The sequence below is a fragment of the Anser anser genome (assembly GCF_964211835.1).
Source record: "Anser anser genome assembly, chromosome: 2".
Classification (NCBI taxonomy): Eukaryota; Metazoa; Chordata; class Aves; order Anseriformes; family Anatidae; genus Anser; species Anser anser.
The window spans coordinates 138389297-138415670 of NC_139721.1; the positions used below are offsets into that span (position 1 = coordinate 138389297).

Consider the following 26374-nt stretch of genomic DNA (forward strand, 5'->3'; position numbering starts at 1 on the left):
CAGACCAGACTGATTGCTGTGGCTGGATATTAGTTTCAAGAATCTGAAACCAAAATTATTTTTTCACTCATCTGCAGACTGTAGTCCAGATACCAACTTCAGTGTTAAAGACACCTACATGAGGCCTATCGGACTCGTGTGTGTCGTCTCCTGGGCCCAGTGGTTTACTTGTACAGAGCTCTTCTGCAGGCCCATACTATTGATGTAGACTATTATTATTTCTTCTTTTAAAGCTTTGCAATTCACCTTTAACACTGAAATTGCCTTATGCCTTACTGTTTTATGATGTGCTTAGTTATATACCCCAGCATACAATTAAACATTTAAAGAAGCAATCAAACTACATAAGATAAGACAATGGAAGATAATGGGAGCAAGGAGTAACAAACACTCTGAATATAACTGCTTAAACAATTAACCACAAAGCAAGAAAAAATGCAATTTTACAGCACATTAGCTACTCAGGAGCAACTGTTTGGGTGAATATAAGACATGAAACCAGTGACGGTTACGGAAGTTCATCAAAGTATGCTCTAACTCTCTTGAGTTTTCTTCCTTGCTTGTATTATCAAAATAATTCACATAATATTTACTATTATTAATGTATTGGCTAAAAACAAAGGTATAATTTATACCACATCAGTAATACATATGCTTAGACAAGTGAAGGCAAGCTTCTTCCCCCAAAATACAAGAGAAAACCAACCTTCACGACTAAGTAAGGTAGCAATTTATGATAACTGCCACCAGAGGTCAGGATTAAATTTATGAAAACACTGCATTTTACTACAGGTTCATCACCCTCTCCCCCTCCGTGCTCCTTAGACCTAGGAATACTTGAAACTGTACCTCAGAAATACTGGGCAGTTACACATAACATACTGTTACTGCTAACATTAATGTCAGTACTACAGAGACTTCCCTTTATATATTGCAAACTCGTGCTCAACATGAATCAATGCTTACTGTTCAGTCATTGATAAATGTAAAAATACTCTAATACAGGAAAACAAAATAACCTATTATAGGCTGGCAAACAGAATTATAGTTTTAAAAAAAGTGCACTGATTTGGTAGTAGAAACATGCAGAAGTGTCTGGAATAGATTAACGTTTTTACCTCATAGTTTTAGTGTTTTCTTTTTCTTGTGCGTTTTGGACACCCAATTCACTTACAGACATTAATACTTTGGCTTTCAACACTGCTTGACTGTGCTCTTAGGAACATTTAGCCTTTCCTCAGTTTTCTAGTTATGTCACAATTGACTATATGGAACTTAGCTAATATTAGCAATTAGGACAATTGGGGAAAATCATTTTTTTTTTAAACTCCGTGAATGAAAACCATTTTCAGTTTCTGATGAAAATAATTACAATCATATGGTATAACTAAGTCTAATAACTTCTGAAGAATAACAATTGTCAGCCTTTAAAAATACTACAGTTTAAGATGTTTTACAAAAAGAATCTTCTAAGACAAGAATACTGATATAAACATTTACTGATTCCTTCAGTTTTTATTAGAAAACTCCTTATGACCCTGTGTCTAATTAGTCTATCAAAGAATGAAATACTTATTACTGAATTTTATCCAAAACCCCAAGAAAAGTGGATGACGAATTAAAAATATATAGCTTATTTTACCAACTATAAAAAGTAAATGATTTAAAACCTATTTCACTTTGAAGCGTGACAGTCTCCACTTCAATGTAATTTCTGACAAAAACCACTAAAGAGAATACAGATGTGCTAAAAAAAAATAGGAGAAAGATGGATGAACAATCCTATATTTGTACAAATGTGTGGTTTCTTAGAATTCCAAAAAGGAGGTCAGGTATCTGAAACAAAAGTAAGCTCACAATTTGACACAACTTCGTAATTATGCTATTATATATAAAATTTAACTTATTCTCATGTATCTCACCTGAAAAGTGCTCTGATTGTTTTATTTAAAGGATGGTCATGAATGTAAACAAAGCTTTTCATGATAGAAGTAATGTAACAGCTGATATGAAACACATTGAAAATTCAGTGTAATTCCTAAATATAGGTATTCTTAAATATGTTATTTCCTCATTGCAGATACCAACCAATTGCATTAAATTAAATTAAAAACAGCTTATTAAGGTAGTAACTCTCACCACTTCAATTTGCTCTTCACCAGACCCAGTACTACTTCACTACTCACAAGTTTTGTGTTGCCTACTTCTGTTTTAGAAAAGAAGTCTCACAGAGGAAAAAAAGTTGTTTTGGAGGGATGAGAATACAAAGTGCCTGGAAAAGCATTTTGCAGGAAATCTTTTTTTGTTTGTTTGTTTGTTTTTAAAGGCACATTCAGAAAGCAGTCTGGTTGTAATTCTATTGTCTTTAGTATCTAAGAATTTGATCCCTAATATACTCTGTAGGCACCTATGGAAATCTTTGAAGAATGAAGCTGGGTAAAAATTATGTCATATTAAAGTGTTTAGATGTGATAAGTCAACTAATACTAATAATAAAACACTAAAAACATTTCCGCATGCTAGAACATATCTGCAATTATCATAAGGCATTATGCCATATCTTTTCTGTCTCCTTCTGCAAAGATATGTTTGCTTGAGCTTTCGCCATCAATTTCCAACACTGCTTCTACAACCTCAGCAGCGATCAAATTTTCTTAGTCACATTCCATTATATATATATATATATTCATAATACCTCACCTGTAAAGATATATAAGCATCAATGCCATTGTCAACTTTTTTCAAAGGTTCATTCTGCACATATTGCATATTCCATTTTACAGTAATCACATACCATGGTGATGCATATATTCTAAAACACTGCAGTAAGGTCACAGCAGTTGTTCAATAGTAGAGTTATTTCACTCTCAATGGCAAACAGTATGCACATGCTGCCCTATCTTCTTACCATACATAATACAAACTCAAAAATTCTTTTTGTTCTTTCTTTAATTCCTTGGAAACTATGCGAAAATAATGCATATTTTATCTGTGAGAAATATTACATCTTTAATCTGACTTTTTCCCCACGTGGAGTTTGCACATCTGCACCTATCCCTCTCTATTTTTTCTTTCTTTCTTTCATTTACAGCACTTTGAAGCTGCTGGCCTGGAATCTTCAATTCTAAAGGTGCCTGACTTGGATATATATATATATATATATATATATATATTAAATTTGCATTACAACAAACATAGCATAAGAATGATTACAATTGATCAGACCAAGGGTCCATTTGGTTCAATATTCTGTATATGAAAGTAACCAATAATGAATGTGAAGGAATGTTTTCACTGCACTCCCAAGTGTCTTCTCCTAACACACCAGAAGAAAGTGAGGGTGCTTATAAACAAGGACAGGAAGAAGAAATGGGAGAGAAAGATTCAAACTGGGGAAGAGAGGGACAGTAAAAGGACTCCAACTAAAAAGACAAAATCTGTGGGGGAAACTGTAACTGGGATTTGATGAGAGGCTGGAAAGAAACAGTACTGCTTTCATCTAGGACAAGTTGAGCTGAACATTAGGAAGACACAGACATAAGAGGAGGAAGTAAAGAATAGTTTTTCAAGGGAGAGAGAATAAAAAACAACAACAAAAAAAGCTTAGATGAAGTTGAAAAGGCTGGAAAAAGAATCTGGGCTTAGGAATGACTAAGGAAAAGGAAGACCAGAAAGGTGCTATAAGAATGAGCTAAGAAACCAAGCAAGTGGAAAATGGGGAAGGACAAGGAGAAGGGAAAAGATTAATAGAAACTGTTACAGGGAAAGTAAGAAACTCTTCATGAAAAAGCTCAGGAACAGAAAACATACAGGAGTTGGTCAAAAGAACAGACTGGGAGAAGAAGTGATGAAGACAAAGCCTTAAAGCTGAGAAGGAGAAACAGAGGTCCTCCCAGTTTTCAGGGCATGCCTAGACTGTCCATTGTGGCAATGATTTTACTTTTAGGCCATACAGTGTGCCAGGTCAGGGACGCATTGTCTGGTGTGTGCGTTCCCTTAGAGCTCACAATAAGTGTTTATAATACTAGTATGGAACAAATAGTTATTCTAAGGTGTGGTAGCCTTCTCTTAGAAAGGCTGAATTAAAGGAGGCACAGTAAATATTCTAAACCAAATTTACTTCAGCAATGGAGGCATGTTTGATTACTTGATCTCCTCTTACTTAGCCAAGCTTAAGATTCTGGGGTGTGTTTTACAGAAGTGCTTAGCACAGAGAGCTGCAAACCAAAACAGCTACCGTTTGAGATGTGAAGAACTTGTTTTTTTAAACTACTAACTATTTTTACAACAGATCCTCCATGGCTATTTTGTGCACTCATGTTCTTGTCCCTCAGCTAAATATGAGGTAGTTCACCCATTACGAACATAGTTAACTGTTTCATTTGTCAAGACCAAATTTCCACATAGCCTACTTCCCTCTTAAGCGACAGATATGAGTAGTGGATGCCAATGTGTGGTGGGCAACTCTGTCCAGCAGCTAAGGCCCAACGCAGTCACTTGCTCACTCCCCCACCAGCAGGATGGGGTTAGGATCAGAAAGGCAAAAGCAAGAAAAAATCATGGGTTGAGATAAGAATAGTTCAGTAAGTATAGGAAAAACAAACGAACACACACCAACCAAGTGATGCAAAGGCAATCACTCACCACCTACCAGCAGCAGAGTGATGACCAGCCAGTGCCTGAGCAACAGCTACTTTGGAACTCATTAAAACATAATCAACTCATTAAATAATTTTCAAAAGAAAATGTGTAGGAATTATGCACAACCATAACTCCAATAGTAACACAAATCAGTACTATGACCAGAATGGTGACATTGTTACAACAGTTCATAAATCTATCATATTATCAATTACAGCAGCCATCCCATTATGTAGTTGACACAATGCTTGCTTTAATGGTACATGAATCATACCAGTAATGACAAGCAACAGCTTTGTCTATAACATCACGTGTTATTTCCTTCTTCCTCTTTTTGGAAAACAGTGCACACCATTTCAATAAACGTGTAAAAGAAAAAGTTAAAAGAAAAGTTAGAAAGGAAGTGTTTCTTCAGTCTTACCTCAGAACTGTAATCTTCTACAGTAGTGGAAATTTCACTTTCCGGCTAAAACAAAATATTAAAATATTTACAATGATGGAATTCTAAAAATATTAAACAAGACATATGCCATCTCTCTCTGAGAATGTAGACAGTATTAAAAAATGTAACAGGTATCCATGAATGTGATTAGAATATATACAGCAAAGGCTACCTTCACTTCCTTGAAATTCCAGCTTTAAATAAAAACAAATACTTTGCTTAAAATCAGGAAAAACCACATTGTTACTTATTTTCCTAATGCAGATAACAAGCATGTGGCCATATCATCCTATACTTTTTAGTGGGAACCATATAGTTCTCCATCATACTTTAGTTGTGCGTTATCTAATAGCATAAATAATCTTTTAAAACTATTTGCTTCAATCTTCAAAACAATCAAGATTTGTTTTTTGTCTGTTAATACCAAGTATTTTTGCCAAGAAATTTATTTGAAGGTCACTACAGATAGATGGCCAAATGAACTCAAGTTCAATGGATGTGTCTTCTGTACTAAGGGGTTAATCCACACTCGGCTAAAAATCCATTAAAAACACTTAAATCCTATGAGCTCACACATCAGCCTCTGCCACTGTAAGACTTTTGTGTTATTCTTTTGCTGTCACAATCAATTACAAGTAGTCAACATTTTAGAGGTACACATCTTGCCCTCCAAGCAACTATGCTCTCTCTCAAGACCTGATCAACCGTAATTAAAAATCCAGCTCCTTCCATTATTAAGCCATCCACCCTCTATGCTTCAATTATTCTTTGGTCAACCGAAGTAATTAGATTTTACATAGCTCATCTGTCTGAACCACACGGGTCCAGTTTAAAAGGAAATAATTCAAAAAATTTCATATATACACATATTGTTAGCAACACATCATTTGATAGGACAATGCCAATAAAGCTATTCATCAGTTCTCCCATTAATTTATGAGATTTGAAATAGCGGTCTGTTTCACTACGACTTCAGGTTGTTAATTTGCACTTATTCTACCACTTATGCCACACAGCATTTTCTTGGTACAAACAGCTAAACTCTTCTGGCAAGATGTTTTTTATTTTTATTTATTAGTTTCTTCACTGATAACATGGTTGATGGTTAAAATACACTGAAGAGACATTACAAAGGCCCTTTATAGCCAACTATCTCTATCATCTATGCAGCTAGTACCTTAATGATAACACACAAGACCTAAGTACTTTTCAGAAAATCAGAAATACTTTCATCTATGAACATTATTCAGAGGAACTTACTGCAAGATAATACAAAAAAAGGAGGTAATCTGCCTACAAAAAACAGGATGTCCATTTTCTTGTTTCTATATGCTGTTTGTTAAGCATTGTTCAGAAGATATGTTCTTTCGTACTGGCTGTCCAACATTATCACAGGACTCAGAAAAGAACTCAAATACTAAATTGGTCACAAGAAAGAGAAGTGGTTATGTTCCTTTGAAAACTTTCATGGATGATAGTAAAAGTCTTTTTTCTTTAAAAAAAGAACGGCTATCCAGTACTAACATATTGCAATTGCAATGGATGAGTACTAAGGGGAGAGAACCAAGACTATCCATGGAACAAAATTCTACCTAAATTATTGACTTTATAAAATGACTTCATTGTAAACTGTTATACAAACATAACTACAAAATTCTAGATTCATTTTTGAACATGGATTAATTAGCGCGCAGAAGAGAAAACAAGCTTATTTTAGCTTTGTCAGTTTGCAAGAAAATTATAATTAACAGTAAAGTAGCAATCAAAATTTTGCTGCATTTTCTGATTTATAAGCTTCTGGCAGTCTATAATAATGTAGCTTCCAGTTTTTACAGAGTACGATAAATTTATAGGAGCATTATTAATTAAATATGGCCTTAGTCGTGTAGGAAGAAAAGCAACAACTTCTGTATGAAGACAAAAATTTGTCGGTGGAACTATTAATCTCTCCTTTGTTCTCCCTGTGTAAGGTTGTTGTTATATACAAAAGTATATGGTTGAGCTAACAGTTTCCAGTAGTGATAACTGAGGATCAAGCCTAACTACTATTGCTCTCCCAAAACTAATTCAACTGCATACTTTAACTTTCCATTGAGTTAACTCTACATAGTCTAACATTTTTTTTTTCCTCAAATGAGAATGTATATTGAACATTCAGCTATTGCTAAAAAAAATGCATTATTAAATATGACTACCCTGTTTCTCATAGAATCATGCAATGGTTTGGGTTGGAAGGGATGTTAAAGATCACCCAGTTCCAACCCCCTGCCATGGGCAGGGACACCGCCCACCAAACCAGGTTGCCCAAAGCCCCATCCAGCCTGGCCTTGAACACCTCCAGGGATGGGGCATTCACAGCTTCTCCGGGCAACTTGTGCCAATGCCAGGTTTACCCCTCCCCTAGTAAATAATTTATTTCAAATATCTAATCTAAATCTCCCCTCTTTTACTTTAAAGCCCCTTGTCCTATCACTCACTCCAACAGCTCCATGTCCTTGTGCTGGGGGCCCCAGAGCTGAACGCAGTGCTCCAGGTGGGGTCTCACAAGAGCAGAGCAGAGGGGTAGAATCACCTCTCTCAACCTGCTGGCCGCACTTCTTTAGATCCTGTATTTGTGCTTGGGATTGCCCTGTCCCAGGTGCAGGACCTGGCACTTGGATGCCCTGTTCTAAGATTTCAAAGCACTGAAACAAGAGCATGAATAATTCCTAAGTACTTAAATAGTATCTAGGTATTCAAGTAATAATTCACCACAGTTCTGTTTCATTTATTTCTCTCTCAGAAGACCATCTCCTTGCCTGTCAAAGCTGAGGGACTAACTAACAATTGGAGTAAGTTATGGAAACGAAACAATGAACCTGGAGCTCTAGCCTTTACCATCTACTTGAATAAACAGTTACGCTATTCTAGAACTACTACCCAACAGATTTGTCCTGTGAAAAACAAAAGACGAGTTAGTAATCCAACTGTAATCAATTAGCAGGTATTCTTCATCACAGAACTTTGAACTTTTCTTTTTTAAGAAGCTTTGTTTAATAGCTTTTACTACTCAGGTGACTCAAGGACAATTTTACTGTGCCATAGGTTAATTTCTTTTGCTCTCCTGGCACTGGTACGTTCTTGCAAATCAGTCTGGTCTGCTACATCATTTAAAGAAGTTGATATAATCAATTATTTACCCTGGAACTGGCTTTTCTTTTTTTTCCATTTTATTTGCAGAAATAAGTGCAATCCTAAAACCAAGAGTTTCACTGATCCCGTTTATTTCCTGAATTGTCTCTTTATTTTCTTATTTTATGATCTTTATTTCTATATATAAAAGGACATTATAAATCTCAAGACCAAAAGATTCTTGCAACAGAATAAAGACAAAAAAAAAAGGCAACTAGAAACTCAATATAAAAGCATTTAACGTGCTGCAAGTTCAGACCCAGAGACTTAACCAAGAAGTACCAACTGGGATTTCTCCAACAAATCTAGTAAATAAACTATTCCTCAGACATAGGATGGAAAACCTTACAGAAATTACAGGTAAATTAAGACAGATGGTAAAATGGAATGGACAAGAAGGATACAACAAAAAGAGTTTTTCCCTAGAGTTCTTTAATTAGTTCCTGTAGTTTTTGTGATTGCAGGCAGATGGAGGAACTGATACTTAAGTGAGAAAAAAAAAAAAAAGGAAAGAACTTAGTTGATGAAAAGCGATGACTGCAAAAAATAACTTTTATTCTCTAAACAGACTTTTGCCCTCTGTGAAAAGGAGTCATCTAACTTCGGATGAGGAATAAGCTCCAATAGGAGTACCTCTAGTTCACTTTCCGTTATTGATACCAAGTAAGAGAGCTCTTGGTGATTTACATTTGGGCATACTAATTCCACTGGGGACTAAAAATTCATAGGAGAAAAGTTGCAGGAAGATAAACTTCTTCCCACGTAACTACCAGAACAGAGCCCAGCCTTGACTTCTAGACAGATACGCAGTGTGGTCAGATGTTTGGAGTCTGTTTTGTGGCACAAAAAGAACAATTCCAAATATGAATTCTAGTAAAAGGTGAAGTAAGTAAATTGAATTGAAATTTACCTAGAAAGTAATCCTACATAATGCCTCCAGTAATCTTGCCTTACTCTCCTGACACAGCAGCCTATAAAGATTTAACATTGGGTGAAAAAGCAAACAGCTCAAAGAAGCTGTCTTTAATTCTCCACTGCAGGGATTAGCCTGAAACTGCCTGTTACATTGGCTGCCATTTCAACTAAGCAAGCTCTAATCCAATTACTGTAATACAAGCTCACTGTCCAAAGCATTGCACTTATAAGACTAAAAACAGTAAATTATCAGATTCACTAAGTCTATTTCAGATTTTTTCCTCTTCTATTAATACTGCACAGATAGAGACTTTAGCAACTATCTTTCAATTCCAAAATAACAATTACTTATTTAAATGAATAAGCAGGCCATAAACAACATGTAGCAAAGAAAAATGTTCTCCCAGTTGGGAGCAACTTATTTTACTGGAAGTGAATACTGTTTCAGAAATCAGTAAGTCATGAGCAATTCAGCACAGACAAGTTACAAGTGAAAAGTAATCACCATGCTTATTCTTTTAAAGGTACATTTATAAAACAAACCAAACCAAGCTAAGCATCTTCATATTTAGCTATTTTAACATAATAGAAGTTGATTTGGGCTTTTTTCATTCAAGCCAAAATAAGCCAGACATCAGAAAAATAATGTCCGATCTTAAGAACGTGTCTGTGTGTGTAATCTTTTGCAACTGCAGCATAATTTCTTCAAATGTAAAACCATAACCATCTCGTACTGTTAATATTCAGAAGCCAACATAGGCTACTAGGAGCAACCTGGTCTAATTAGACCTGCTTTGAGCATAGGATTGGACTATATGACCACGTAGGTCCCTTGGAGCCTGAACTATTCTATGATTTTGTACTTTACCCCATTTCTCCAGCTGCAGTAGAAATATGTATGATGACTGAGGGTGTGTATGCATGTTCCCAGACAATACTGGTAATCGTGAGGTACTTCAAAGTATATTTGGTTAAGAAGTTTTCTTCAGACAGTTCTCATACGTACGTAGACTATAGTACTGGCAAAACAATGGTTGAAGCGTTTCCCTCTCGATAGCTCTCTGCCCTCACAGTCCTCTCTCCTTAGCTGTAGATAAGCTGCCCCATTTCATTTCTTCCATCCTCACGAAGTACATACACCTTTCTCTTTTTCTTAAAAGACAAAGAAGTCTCCCCTTTACCAATGCAAACAGTCATTCTGGTAATAAATGCTCTTTTAAAATTTTATTACCTCCTCAAGGAGAAGCCATGAATGGAACAGACGGTTTCACTAAATTACTACAGATAGTTCTGAAGCCCTGACATGAACTTTCTAAGAATGAAAGCCTTCATTTTAAAAGGCAGATATCTATGAAGTTCAATATATCTAGTGTACTGCTATCCTGTAGGCTTAAAATCATAAAATAAATTCATCAATTACTTCACAAGTTTTTATTCACATGTGGTTTAGTCTACCGCTTTCTCCCCTATGGTAACCTTTTCTTTTCCTTTTCCTTTTTTGTTTTTAATTGATGAACGTAAGAAAATTTTTTAAAGTGTCTATTACTTCTTGGCTAATGGAAAGGAGATAATGGAGCCAAAATAGTTAGAAATGGTCCAACCTAGCAAAGGGCTGATAAATCAAAACGCAGAGCTATCATCTGTACTGCCTATCTCAGAAAAGACTGCACTCACATGTAGAAAACTGGGGATCTGAACTGAGCTGATTTCAAAGTGACACTCGCGTCCTTTCAGAGTCACTGCTTTCAAGAATGCAATAACCTATTTTGTAAATAGCATCAGCATCTCTTGGCCCTAGATACATATTGGGAACAATATATTATGTTATGTGAATTCACGTCCCCTCAGAGCTGACCTGGGCTGTCAGTGTGTATCACACAGGGCATCTTACTACCTTCCCAGAGCATGTACTTTCAACCACTAGCAAGCAGGATTATACTTCATCAAGCAGTAAAAGTAGAGTATCTGTTTATTAGTCTCTTAAGCCATCCAGCTCTAAGTAGTGTTTTCTAAATTCGTTTGTCCTCCTCATTAACCAGAAAGCCTCAAATTACATTATGAATACAAGAAAGATGCTTAGCTTTGCATTTTGTTGTAGCCATGGCTGCAGCGATCAAAAATCCACAGCAATTTGAAAACTTTTAATAAAACAAAATGCATAAAATGAAGCGATAATATAAAACCATTTTTTGCCCATTTAGGGAGCACAGCAGTACCAACAAACTTTCTGTAATCTACAGGACATTGAGTACCACACAAAACATGATGACAGCAGGCAATCAGAAAATACCTTCTCTGGACATTAAGGACAGAAAGCAGAGGGAAGGAAATAATATCTACAGCCTCATATAACTCCTTTATTTCCATTCTCAAATTTAATAAATTATTTTAAGCCCAAATTTTAATTTACAGTTTACAACCTGAGACAAACTTACCTCAGTGGTGTAAGTCTGGCTGTGTGTGATAATTTCTCCACTATGCAAAGTCCTCATAACAGCAAACTCAGCAGTTGCAGCTGCTCCCCTTCGGCTGCTGCACGTGAATGTTTCATCACCTCGAGATCGATCAATATCAATCCCATCTTGTATTGATTCTTCATCTTTGATGCTTGCTGTTTTCCTTTTCTTTTTCTGCTTCTTTGACGCATTCTGACCATCAGTTTGTGCTTTCCGCTGCCTAAATTGGGCAAGCTGTACAGAAGACAAAATCTTGTTAAAGGTGAAAGTTTTCCACTTTATTACTAATGATATCCTCTATAAAGGCTCACCAGCTGCTCTACATAAAGCTTCAAACTAATCACTAACAAAATGTTTGAAGTTAATGCTGCATATCTCAAGCTACATTCCGATTATTTTTTGTTCACATTGTTTTATTTCTCTGAAGTTTTTTCTTTTCTATTTTTTAAAGCAATCTATCTATTACTCTTATTCCTTTTAGGATTCATATCAGCCAGTTACCGTTTCACAGACGGAAACCTAGAAATCAAAACATCCAAAGGTAAAGGTACCAATGTGATGAAATTACTATAATCATTATAGTAGCAAATATCTCAAAATTTATAGGAATTACTTCTGTTTTTTAGACCAGAAGCAGATAAAAGCAAACCTTTCTTCCACCAGGTATCAAATAAAGTTGTTTTTTTAATTTTATGTTAGAACTTAAAAAAGCACCTAAAAGTACTGGAAACATCACAAAGAAATAGCAAAATACATAATAAGGGAACAGTCTGAAAACAGACAGCGAGCAAATTACAAGGTACACTACCTTGTAGCAAAACATGCTGATGAACAAAAAGTCACAGGTGAGCCAGACACACGGTTGAAAAACCAATTAGTATATAAGCTATTCAAATACTGTAAGACACTGCCTTTTGAAGAGCTTATTACTTTTAATCACTTCATAGTGGTTTACACAAGAAAATCCATTTAAAATATCTTTTTTTCTTAAGAAGAACAGAGTTTCTGTTCAAATAAGAAAAACAAGCATGGCAGGTTTTACCAATTAAAATTCAAAATTAAATAGATCCTACCAATAAAATCTGGTAACAGACACGAGTATTTTCCAAATAAAAAGTCCAACGATTATTTAGTGCTAGAGTATGTTTTGTAAATGTAACTCCATAGTACATGCAGAGCATGCAAAGAAAGACCTTAAAGCTTAAACTCCTTTTTACATCAATTCATACCCAACTATAATGTATTTTGACAAATCTGCTGGAATTTAAAGAAGAATCTACAGTATAGATGTTTGCTCATGATATTCACCACTCGAGAAAGCCAGGTTTCCATTCAGCCTCTTCAGCACCACTCGGGCCAAGCCGGACACAAGGAGCGCCTTCCCCAGACACCGCTCTGCTACCACGTCAGCTTGCACTGCTCTGGAGCTCCCGTTTGGCCTCAGGAGAGCCGGGAGGCCATAATCGAAATAAACGGGTCGCTTGCAGATCAGGTCTGACTTCTGGCTAGTTTATGCTTTTACTTGCTTACTCCGTGGGTTTCTTCAGCCTCCTCTCCAGCCTTAGGACAACTGACAGCTCAGCATATGGCTCCTGCTCTGTTTACAGAGGACCTGAAGATTTGCTGAGCCAAATATGCTCACCTACGTATTTAATACTCGCTTCCTCTCTAATTAGTTCAACTTCATGAGGGTTTTTTTTCTATTTTTAAAATCTGTACCTTTCATTATTCCACAGGAACTTATTCAAGTTTAGAAACTTCACAAATTCTAAACAGAAAAAGGGAAAGTTTCCTCCTGACTTCAAAGCTTAAGGACAAAAAGATGCATAGATGTAGCTTCTCAAAAGTAGGACTGGTGAATGTTACAGATCTACCTCCTGAAAACATTACTATGTTCTCCTAAAAGACTAAATTTACCTCAAAAAAAAAAAAAGTTTTTGATTTATAACCCCCGACAAGGTTGCCCAAATACCACACAGAAATAAAACAGAATCTGAATTTAAGCTGATTGCTTTTATTTATTTATAAATAAACAATAAAAGACACGTTGTGCCACTAATCAAGAACTCTCTTTCTCAACTTGATTAACTTTCTACCACAGAAGGTTTCAAGTTAAAGCAGCCTTACAGTCTTTATTTGTCTACAAAACTGGATGTGTATCTCAAGGACAATTGAATTACTCCACATCTCCCCTCACTTACTTTGAATATTTCAGCTGAAGCACCTGGGGTACACCATCACTTTAGCTTTTAAATGCTGATGTCCTCCAAGTGGCAGGAAAGCAGAGGAGAATCAACTGCTGCTAGGAACTAAATGCTCTTGGGAAAGAAGGGCACTAACCTGCAGAGTGGTGGGGATTAGTTGTTTAAACCATGCCAATTACGATAGCTGAATAAATAAATAATGCTGTTCTTTTAATTATAGCAGTAAAATGACTATCTTCAGCACATGCTGACCCTTGGTAAGTGTGCCAGGAATCTACATTGTTGGGATGTGCTGTACTTGTTTGATTTTGAATATGGTCTGACTGAACTAGTTTGAGTGGAGAAATGAATGTTAAAATAAAATTTGTCTCAGTGTGCAAAATTTAATGTTTCTCCTTAAACACTAAATATATAAAATATCTGAAAAAAAGCAGCAACACGCAATCACTGCCCACATATCAGCACAAGAAAATACTGAATAAAATTCAGGAAATTATAAAATATTACATCTATAAAACATAAATAGCTACATTTTTATTTGATATAGATGGAAGTCTTTAAAACAGAAACACTTCAAGTCCCATTTACAACTGCTTGTTGCCTTATGATTGCTTGTGACTCCTTAATGTTCTCATACCATGCACCAGATTCAGGTCATCACATTTGCAGAGCTGCTGCAGTTAACAAGAACTGAAATTGCACATTGCCTCTGAAGAAGGCTGCTATGAAGAAAGGTAAATAATATTTGCTGTATTTATTGTTTAAAAAACAACTGACAATTGCTAAATAAGTTTATAGATAGCACATCCTGTACAAGCATTGTTATATGGTTATACCTCATGTACCTGCAAACAACCATTACTGCTTTGAATTGTAATTTACCAACATCAAACGCTTGTCTCAGATTCAGTGCTGCATACACACCTTTCACACCTTTAACAGAAGGAGCAGGGTCTGCTCATCTGTCACAAGTCTTAAGTACAAAACCTCTACTTTTTTTTAAACAAACAAACAAACTTATTTATAAAGAAGTATAGAAGGATGAGCTATGAACTTACAGACTGGAATCAAAAAAGCACCTCAAAAAAGCTGCTATGGGCAAGTAATTTTCCTGTTTTCCTTTTTACACTGTACAGTAGAAGCATGAGGAGAGAGCTACATCGTGGCCTTGCATATCTACTATCATTTTGAAAGATGTTCCAGATACCACTTAAACCTCAGCTGAATGTGATAAACTCACAGAAGGGGACTTGTCCTTGGTCAGAAGTTCTCAGTCTGGTATCCTGAGAAACGTATCGTGTTGGACTACATCTCCTTTGGACCACTCGGTGTAAGAAGACAAGAACTTCTGAATCTTGCTGTCTACAGCTCAGAGTAGTGGTTAATGGCTCAAAGTCAAATTGGCAGCCAGGCACAAGTGGAGTTTCCCGGGGTTCAATACTTGGTCTTATGTTGGTCATTACCTTTATAGATAATCTGGATGATGAAATTGAATGCACCTTAAGCGAGTTCATGGATGACATAAAACTGGAGGAAAGACAGATACCCCAGAAGGAAGTGCCACCAAACAGAGAGACCTCAACAGGATGAAAGACAAAGCCAACAAGAACTGTAGGAGGTTTAAGAAAGATAAACATCAAGTCCTGCACCTGGGATGTAATTATGGCAATAAGAGTCTGGGAACTGACTGGTCTGGCACGTAGCTCTCCTAAAGACAACCTGGGAGTCCCTGTGGAGAGCAAGTTAAACATAAGCCACCAAAACACCCTTGCAACAATGCAGAGAAACCCCTTTGAAATGGCTACTGCCAGTAGCAAATGACGAAGACAAGAATACAACTGTCTGTACACTAATTTCAGGACTAAAGTTGCTGTGTGGCCCCACAAAATCCTGTTTCGTAAAACAGAATTTGATAGCAATACCACCATTTGTTATTATAGAACATGATCTCACAATAAAAAGGAAAAATGCCAAGAGAAACCAACAAACAACTCCTAGACATGAACTTTTGATGTAAACATTGCACTTAACAGCAGAGAGGGTATCTTAAGCCTTCTATCTAGCAGCCTGAAATTCTCCAGCAGAGCAGTATCTGCAACTAAGCGCGTGGAGGGCAGGCAAAACTGAAACAGCATTCTTTGGCAGGTGTTGCCTGGGACTCGCCAAAAGAAAAGAGCCACAAATTTGACTGAGAAAGTGGCATTTATTCTGTGAATGTGGTGAACACTGAAGAGTCTGCTCTGCACTGCATCCGAACATATAACATGCATTGCAGCAAGCTGTGTCATACAAATGACAACCACCGTATGTCCCAGAATCAAGATGACTCTCACTGCGAGTGCAAGACGACAGCCAGGCACACTGTGAGACCCACTGGAGATCACAAATGGACCTTTGGTTGAAAGGCTCTGGCTTTTCCAGTTGTGATGCTCTGAATCCTCATCACCAAATGCTAATGAGAGAAAACTTCTGAATGATTACTGAAAAAGTGAAGCCAAAATATTTGGAATATGACTGACTGCTGTTTCATCTTAAAACATGAAGAAATAATTTAAGGTTCATCTGCCCTCATAATAGGTCACAACTTCCCTTCACCACAGGTAAGCAATTAGTGCTACAAAGACAATGCCACAGAAAGGTCAAAAAGCAGAGAGCTGGGTTGGGATTATGAAGTGTAGATAAATCCCATGAAGTCTTAGATGTCTTGCAAGCCAAGGACAAACCAGAAAGGCCAATCTGAATTTGAATTTCAGGTATCATTCAGAAGCTGGAGATCTGCTCTGGTTCAAGTCTCAAGTTATTCATTTATTCAGGGAACAGTGGAATAGATAAACGCCTACTTTGAGAGAGCCCTCTCACCTGTGAGCTGACTTTACTATTCCAATATACAGTAACATGTTTATGGCAGCTAACAAGAGGCCCTAAAAAGGGATAAGGAAGACAGTCTGGGAGATGACAACAAGGAGATGTAGGCAGTAGGGCCTCACCTAGGCTGTTAAAAACTCATTGCCTATTCGGCCACATTTGTAAAAGCATGACAGTCTGCCCCTGAAGGCGTTGAATGGGATAACCGGTAACTGTATCAGAGAAGAAAGTGGTACTTTATTATTTTTTGGTCATATTTGCAACAGACCTAAGCACTGAAGGTTGCATTGCAAAAGCACTCGCTCATGAAGGATAGGCAAGTTTACAGTGCTGCCTACAGACTCCCGGTTCCTGATGCCTATACTAAGGAAAGAATGACTGGGAGTGAGATGAATGAAAAATAAGCAAATACAGAGGATGAATAAACTTCTTTCTAGTGGTTGGTTTAAAGTCACCCAAAAAATCTTTGACTTATTCTATTCTTCTGATCAACTAGCAGGAGAGTATCATAACTCTTTCCAATTCCTGAGATAAAAACCTACAGAAAGAAGGTAACTGAGCAAGCAACTTAAAATTATGTTAAAGATTTATATCGCATAGCTGGAATTCCAATAATTGTACTGTTAGTATAGAATTAATGCTCTTTGTAAGTTTCAATCTGGTAATCTTCTGAGGCAAATGAAGCTTTAGTTTATTTGTTCCTTTCAACAGATGCTGAATTTACTAAATGGGAAAGGTTAGGCTGAATGAAGAAGAAAATAATCACCCAGGAATGAGGTATTTCCATTCATTTCCATTTGTATGCTGCATTCAGTCAGATTTACCCAACTAACAAGTGCAAGACCTTAAAATGTCTTCTTACAGACTTAAGTGGTTCACGAGCATTAGAGGACGCCAGTAAGACTCTGAAAATTTACAAAAGAAGTGTCACAGCCTGTACCTAAATATAAGCTTGAGTCTTTCAGCTCCAGAGACAGCTGTTCATTTGCAGTACCCTGCACAAAGCCAGCGGGACCACCACAACTTACAGTTATAGCCAAAGTACCACGGAGGACAACTCACAATAGCGAGAGGAACAGCAGGTAGAGTAATTCTCTCCATCTTTTTAGCAGTCTGTATTCAGTCAGACAGTACTGTTGCCAGTGCTAATAATCAAGGGCACTGAACTCAAATGAACCCCTCCAGATGGCTCCATGAGCTGGAAAGCCTCCGAATTAGTGTGGTTCTGATCTGGTCTGGTCTCCTCTGTCCCAAGAATCTAAATAGGAACAGACCGAGGAGCAGCTAAGTTAATTACTGCTGGGTTATTTTCTGGGTAAGCAATGAAAGTTAAGTGTATGAAAATGCTCTCAAGGCAGGTTACAATGGCAGAGACCCATGTGCACCAAGCACGTTTCAGTGCTGGATTGCTATGGAAAAAGTCCAATTAAAAGAAATTGCCCACTTGGTCTCTTTACTAACCTACTACTACATACATGTTGGTTTTTATATTGCTCCTATCAGCTTTTTATTGTTCTTGTACTGAGTGCTATATAACTGCCTTGACTTGAAACAGAGGGTGAAAAAACCTCCGACCTGCTTGGGTCCTGTACTTCCCAAAGTGAAGAGGAAATAAGAAGATCGGGCCAAGCTGTCACTGACAAAATGAGAGGGAAATAGAAAGCTTGTTTCGCGTTGCTCTAAAAAGCACAGATCACGTGTGTAAGAGGCCTGAAACACACAGGATGTCTTTGCAGGCACTGGGAGTTGAGATAAAGCAGAGCCCCTCTCACTCCAGAGAGGGAGATGACCAGTCGGGTGCCCTCTCAAAAGGCACGCTGTGTCCTATGCTTCTGACCAGTTTCAAAGGGTCAGTAATAATGGGCAGGGAAAGGGAACCACAGAGGAGGTTACACACCGACAGCAACACACTCCTTTTGTTCCACAAGGTTGACGCATAACACCAGCTTTAATAAAAAACTGGATTCTGAAGCTTTCTTCAGCCAGGCTGAAATAACAATGGCATAGGGACAAACTCAGTCCTCAATGTCCTACAACCTTTGAAACAATGTCTGGAGGGGAGGTGGGGAAAGAGAAGGAATTATCACATTGTTAACACAGAAAATTTTTCTGCCCTCAGCAAGGAAATTTTTTTCTACCTCCTCCCTTAAGACTTTTTAAAAGTTATCCAGCTTGCCCAAGCCAAGAAATCCCCGGTCAGAGCTAAAATCTGGTAAAATAAATTTTAACAAAGGAGACTCAAATGTTTCAGTCACATTTTATTCTTACAAAAGAACAAGAAAAAAAAGTTTTATTGCTTACTTTGTTACACTGCTTGTCTCCAACACGAGTCATATAATTTTCTCACAAACTTTTTGAAGTCAAACTTAAAAACTTCACTGTCTTGCCATACCATGTGTTCAGCATGCATTCACACCTCATGACAGTGTTTTGAAAATCTTCACCCATCAGATAGGTTTGGATATCAACTCTTGAAAATGAATTTTAATATGAAGATTTTGGATACTCTAAAAGCATGAGTTGCTTTCCATAGAGTTACTCTACTGTTCTTTGGACTGTGTGAAGTTGGTATTTCAGAGCCCTGCAGAAACAAAACCATCAATATAAATTCTAAGGCCCTAACCAACCTTAGGTGTTATTGCAGTCTTCAGACGAGTCGCAGAACCTAGTCACTGGCTGTACCATTGCAAAGATTTTCTATATGTCACCACGTTTATGACCACACACAAACCCAGTGTACTTCAGCAATGTAATAAATAATATGTGCTAGCTGCTAGCAAGCCACAGCCCGACTGGCCCCAGCTCCCCGGGGTGTGCTGGTATCCACATACAGCTCCAGTCAGCTACGGCAGCCATTCGAGGACAGTAAGTGCGCTACAGCATAGGGCCCTAAACGAGATGTAAATCTAGATGAGGGTCAATTAGCTAAAACAGTTGCTGATTTAAAAGTGTAGGTGACAGCCTCCTGAACAGAAGGCAAATGAGAATGTCTACGTGCTACAAAAGTATTAAAATTATGCACTAGCTTCCAATTTTATGACCTTTTTTTTCCTGTTTTCTTTTTTACTGTGTTTGATTCAACAAAATTACAATGTCAGGCTTTACGCTTATTGCAGTTAACTTCTATAAGCCCAGTGCAGTCAATTGAATGATAACCAGGATTAATTCAACTTGCTCTCAACTACAGAGCAGTACTTTGTGTTCACAATAAATTATTTAATCAGGGTGTACAAGTGAATACCATATGGCACAGGAACGGGAAATAAAGAACAAAGCAATGGACATTCACAGGTAACAAGTTTCAACTGGGCTTCCAAAGAAAACTTGTGTTACTGCACAGTAGCAACGGAAGGAACAAATATAGGCATCAAATAATTAATTCATTCAGAACTTGAATTTTTGGAAAGCAGCACAGTCAGACACATCAGTAAGCACATTGCCTCTAACACTAAAAAAATAATTATCAACAATCTGAGCATTGCTTATGTAGTTACTTCTTAGAACAACTGGTTTAGCACCTGTTCGTTAACAAGCATATACTTACATCAACTATTTAACTATATATAGTTAAATCAGCTGCTGGAGACTCATTTGATTAATCCCTTGGAATTCCTTCAGGATAACAATTTATTTTCAGAAAACAATTGCTGTGCTGTAACAGGTTAGGCATTTACGCCTGTTCATTCAGGTCAAGAGAAAAGTCTTACAGAATAGGAATAGTCTAAAAAGCATCCAGGACAATCTCGTTACTAAATACTACAAGCTGGTAGTATCTTTTTGGCTTACTGGCTTTACTTTTGGCTAGTAGTAGCCAAAAAGATAGTAAATCTCTTTCTCAGTAATTTTCTTCGCATGCTGCCCATCCACAAAAAATAAGCTTAGGAAAACATTCTTAGACCACTACGTGGTAAAAAACTGAGTCTACTCCCTGAGCCCTAAGTAAGGCTAAACAGAAATGTACGTTTCTATGATGATAGATGGAAAGAGAGGTTTCCTCCAGGTAAGAATGTACTGCACAGAATGTACCATTTCACAAAGTACCACTGAAACACTCCTGACTTAGTGGAAGAACATCCTTCATTAACAGCAAGAGAAAGACTTGATACTGTCCAACCTGATGAACAGGACACAACAACTTTAAAAAGTTACTAATATGACAAAATAACATTGATAACTTAAAGAAATTACTTGAAAGCAAATATTCAACTATGCAAAAGCTGGGCACAGAAGCCTTTTATATTGTATTAACAAAGTATTTAAATGGTTGGCTCCAAAATCCCATGCTATAAGCTTAGGGATTAAAATAAAAAAAACATATAGAGAGTAGTTAACATATGATATTTACATAATGCAATTTAAAAAGAACTGTACAAATGTTTTCTCAAATTCAGAAACATACAAAAAAAAATCACAATCTATGGCCATCTGTGCTTGCCAGTTAGAAGCCAGCTATAAAAATACAAAAGTATGCGAAAGCGACAGTTGCCAGTATCGCCACACAGTGCTTGTCCATCAAATTACTGGCAACCGCAAGTTATATTTGTGACACAGACACTGCTTACTAATTGTCTAATGCATTTAAGAGTTAAGGCTGACATTTTACATTTTTGTAAAGATTGGTCTTTAATAGTACAAAAACAGCAGACGTAAAGCTTCATGAAGTAGTGATTCTCATGTTTCTATGTATAGGATCCTAAATACGAACTACTTACATGGGATTTGACTTCAGACCAGTACTGTGAAATGCATGAAATATGTGATATGCTTAGCAGTAACAAACATGCTTAGAAAGACTGAGCATGGTGTTGGCAAGAGTCAGAACTTCTTCAGATTTGAATAGTAACACAGGCAGATTCACAGGTGTGTAATAACAGAAGACAAATTTCCTCAAAGTATTCTTTCTTTTTAAAGAATAACAAAATGATTGACTCTTCTCTATAGACAAATGGCATCTATAATGCTAGCAATAAGCATCCTATAAAAGACTGTAAGGAACAGAAAAATGACAAGCATTGATTTACCAAGCATTAGATACACAAGTTCCTCTAGATAACGGGGAGATAAATACGGCCAGCTGCATTGCTCCCTGAGCACTGCCCATTTTGCACACACGGACAGGTTCTGTTGGAAAGAACTGTTGGAAAAATAAGCTAAATCAATATCACCTCTACATCCACATAAACTTCAGGCTGGTAGTTCTTTACATTAGAATACTTGACTTAGTAACTTTGTTTTAATTTCATTCTTAATGTAATAGATTAAATATTTTAAAAGAAATCAGTGCATATACTACTAGATCACCTTTATTTCCTAAGAGATGATATTACTCTAACCACTACAAGTCCCTATTTTAGGAAGTATTACCCTATTATAACCAATTGTAACTGACCAGTTTACTTAAATGTGTCACACTGCTGAGGTTTAAACACACTCTCCCCTGCCAGATGTGCAAACCAGATGAGCTACAATCCTGAGCAACCACCCCAACCGTGAAGCTGGCTCTGCTGTGAGCAGGGTTAGACCAGACTACCTCCAGCAGTCTCACCCAACCCCAAATATTCTATCATTCCACGAATCTAAGGCAGGTCAAATAATGTATTTTAACGTTGATTTATTCTTACCATTGAATACAATTATTACTTCAGAAAGTTAAGAAGAATCTAATTGTAGGCTATACAAAATTGCACAAGTGACAGTCATTAAATATGCTGGTGTTTGTTAAAAAAAAAAAAGCACACATTTCTACAAAAGAAGAACTTCAATGTAGATGCGGAAGCAGGGTGCTGGTGGAAATCTTTTCACAAAGGACTTGACCTTTAGCCATCAAACATACAGAGCCTATCTGCATGAGGGAATCATGCTAGCCTCCTGGAAAACTCATCGCCGGCACAGAATATGGACAGCCTGTCTTTGCAGATATAGCACATACTGTAGTATTCTGTATTTCTAGCTCCAGTTTCTGGAAAACGGTAACATTGTCTCTCCCTTCCCTGACTTCAAATCAGATCACACAATATCACATTTGTTTTAAAGCCATGAAGGATCCCATAAACTACTGTTACATCCTAGTATCAACATGGAAACTTGAAATTCTTCCTTCTTCCCACTGGGAAAGCATGCGAGCTTTCCTCTACCATCTTCCACCCCGCTTCAGTTTGATGTCAGCCCACTTCTCCACACTGTCCAGGTCTCTCTGAAAACACGTCCTGTGCTTCAGTTCATTAACTGCTCTCTGTAACTTGGCACCATTCCTGAACTTGCTGAAGGCACACTCCTTCCTGTTCTCCAGTTATTAATAAGAACATCAATCAGGACTGGCCTCAGATTCAGCAGGCGAGGAACACTACTGGCCACCAGCTGGACCTTGTCTTAGCCCTCTGAGCACAGCAGTCCCAACAATTTTCTACCCACCTTGCAGTCCACCTACTCAAGCCACCTATCAACAGGTTGGTTACAAAAACCTTGTAAAAGATCATATCAGATGCTTTCCTAAGGTCAAGATAAACAACATCCACCATTCCTTCCCTGTCCATTTAGCCACTGTAGAACTCCTTGCTGAGAATCAATGTGTTCATTGGAGAAGACAATTAATTTGCCCTTGATAAACTCCCATCACTTTCTTGTCCTTCATGTGCCTGAACATGGCTTCCAGAGGGATCTGCTCCATAATCATCCCAAAGACCACAGCTAGGCTGATATCCCTACAGCTCCCCACATCCTCCTTCTTGCAGATGGGTTTGATTTTTCCCCCCTTTCCTCCTGCTTATTTAGATTCTCATAATCACCATGATGTTTCAAAGACAGCAGGGAATAGCTTTGCAACAATAGCAGATAGCTCCTGTCAGTATGCTTCTATACATCACATTCAATCCCATAAATTTTTGTAGATCAGATTTGCTTAAGCGGTTCCTTCTATATCACACATAATACTTCATCCCCTCCAATTCTGCCATTAGACTCAGGGAGCCAGAAAGCCCAAGGACAGTCCTCATCATTAGAGATGAGGAAGACCTTGAATATTGCTTACACATCCCTTTGTAACCAGGTTTGTCAAGATTATTTTGAATTCTAAGCTTTTCAGTGTGTGCCACCCACTTCGGTTTAGCGCTGTATACACACAGCCCTGCATTCTTTCCACAGCCAATAATGAAGACAGAGTGACACAGCCCCCTGAAAGATTCTGCTTGAAAGACCACCCACCTTGAGATAAAGACATTAAAACAAAAATAATCCTAAGAGCAATTTTTCATTTAGCTGTAACCACCAAATGATGACCTTATCTACATCAAGTCTTCAGTTAGTTTATAAGATCAGATCAGTGTCAAAAAGTCTTAACACCACATTGACTCTCAGCAAGGAGTTCTGTCTGAATCAGCCCCAGAGAGGCACTCTCTTATCAACAATTGCACAGATCCCCAAGGACGGTAATATTGAATTTGGACTAAATATCAATTCATTTACACCAGCCTGTTTCCTTTAAGAAACAATCTTTTCCAGTGCTTTCCAGTGCTTTGAGACCTTCTGATGAGTAGAAGCAGAGTCTTGCTGATGACTACAGCCTTGGTTATGGTTTATCAAACCTCATTGTAGTTTCCAGGGAGTCAGGGAAGGAGGGAATCAGCTGTTTCTCACAAATCATGAATACTGTTTAGAAATCTACATGAAACACAAACAAAACACACCTGACTGTTTTGAAGACAAATACAGTCAGGCAATTGCTCCTTCTTGTGGGATATCCCAATCAATACACCATTCCTTCAGCTCACACAATTCATTCTTCCAAAATGTATTCTACATAGTCAACTGCATATTCTAACTAATTAACTTAAAAGACAACCATACCTTGAGTGTAGTGCTTTAAAGATGCAGAGAGACTGAGGCACCTAAGGACATGCACAGAAAGAATCTGTTTCTAAAGAGGCTTTGTCCAGACTTCTCAATGAGCTAATGCAAGAAAACTTAAATCACAGAAGCATTTGTCATTTCTTGTTTGTGTTGATGCTGCAAGAAAGGGGCTGTAGCACGCTGCATATTTTTCCTGACCTGCAGGACTCCTGCACCTCACAGCAGTACACGTTCTTCTTTTCTCCTGCACTCTAACATTTAGTCTACACACTAAAGGAGGAAGAAGAATTTATTAGAGCTTGGCTGAAAAGGACGGGAGGGAACACTTATTGCAAAAAACATCAATTATTGATTTACTTTGAGTAAATATCTACTGCTTATATTACCCCGAATCTTGTAAATTCAGCTTTTTTCCTCCTAAGAGAAATATATATATATATATATAATAGCAAAAAACTTTTTGCATTGATGTAGAATGCATCTAGCTTTTTTTCCCCCTCTACTTCACGTTTAATTATCTCTCTGATATAGATAATTTTTTTTAAAGATCAAAAGCCAAGCAAACTAATTTAAAGGTAGAGTATATAAAAGAATAGAATAAAGCACAGTAAGACCTGCATAATTTTGCTCACATTTACTTTCTCATTAAGAAATCTGAAAGAAAAAGGCACCTTTAGCACAAACAGACAATGTCTAAGTATGTCTTTATTGATAACCAACACAAGCTTATCAGCTTTTTCAAGCTGACCAGCAACATGAAATTGATACCGAATTTGAGAGGTTACATCCTTGGCAACAAGACAATCAGCTTCACAGCTACAGAGCAGCAGTTTAAATTCTGTTCAAGCTAACCAAGTAGTAACAGAGACTTCTTACTAATAAACATAAGTGATGCGACGACATCCAACCAGTTACAGAAAGCAATCTTTTCACCAAGATAAGGGTTGAGATTTTCAAAACAGTCTGGAGAATTTAGATAAATTTTTTAGAAAGATATTGGAAGAAGTTCTGGCCACCTGTGCGCTCTAACTCCCGGTAGAAACTAAATAAAGTTTCAATTCTTCATTTTAAAATAAATTAAGGTTCTGTTTCTTCTTTTTTAACAAATTGTAAAATACTTAGAACAAGTCCCACTCAGCTGCACTTCATCATTTCCCCCCCTTGTTTATATTAGTTTTATATGAATTCATACCATGTGGCACGTCTGGTACTGAATGGACAGAGTGAGAATATAGCCCCCAAACACAGTAGGTTTGTGAGAGACAGCTCTGCGAGGAGCCGAGCAGATGTAAGGGAGGAACCAACTGCATGAATTTCATGCTCAGTATGCAAGACTTGACAGGCTTGTATTATTTTGACAGGCTTGTATTATTATTCATTTATTTATTTATTTTACACACACACTGTTGAATCGTGAGAGAAAACGTGGGCTCACAAAGGCATTGATATTGCTCACAAGATTCCAGACTATTTGTCTATGGACTTGGCTTTTTTTTTTTTTTTTTTAAGTGAAATTGAGTTCTTAGAATATATTCCAAGTAACAAAGAAAATCTAGGAAACTCACCCCCCTTTGAAGAGTCTTGTATCAAGTTTTCCATTCTCTCTTTAAAACACACCAAACTACACTAGCTGTCACAATATACTAACAAATATATGAAGACAAGGTTTTCTTAAAAGACAAATATCTACCATTACCTTTTAAAGGAAAATATACTTTCTCAATGTATGGTACTAACGTTAAGTCAGTTGCCTCACTTAGACAACATAAACGGGTTTAGGAACATTTATATATTTTTCTGCTGTTTTGTGGCTGGACACAGGAGACTTCCTCACA

The 26374-nt window shown here is 37.2% G+C and overlaps 1 protein-coding gene across 12 annotated transcripts in view; it reads right to left on the minus strand.

The window, feature by feature from the left end:
- The window catches only part of AKAP9 (A-kinase anchoring protein 9), a 110203-nt gene that overhangs the window by 75305 nt on the left and 8524 nt on the right, over positions 1-26374 (minus strand). For all 12 annotated transcript variants that reach the window (XM_083826935.1, XM_083826938.1, XM_083826936.1 and 9 more), the window contains 2 exons: positions 11605-11859; positions 5063-5107 (listed from right to left, as the gene is read on the minus strand). In XM_083826935.1, coding sequence (XP_083683061.1) covers positions 5063-5107; positions 11605-11859 — 300 coding nt within the window. The remainder of the gene's footprint in view (positions 1-5062; positions 5108-11604; positions 11860-26374) is intronic.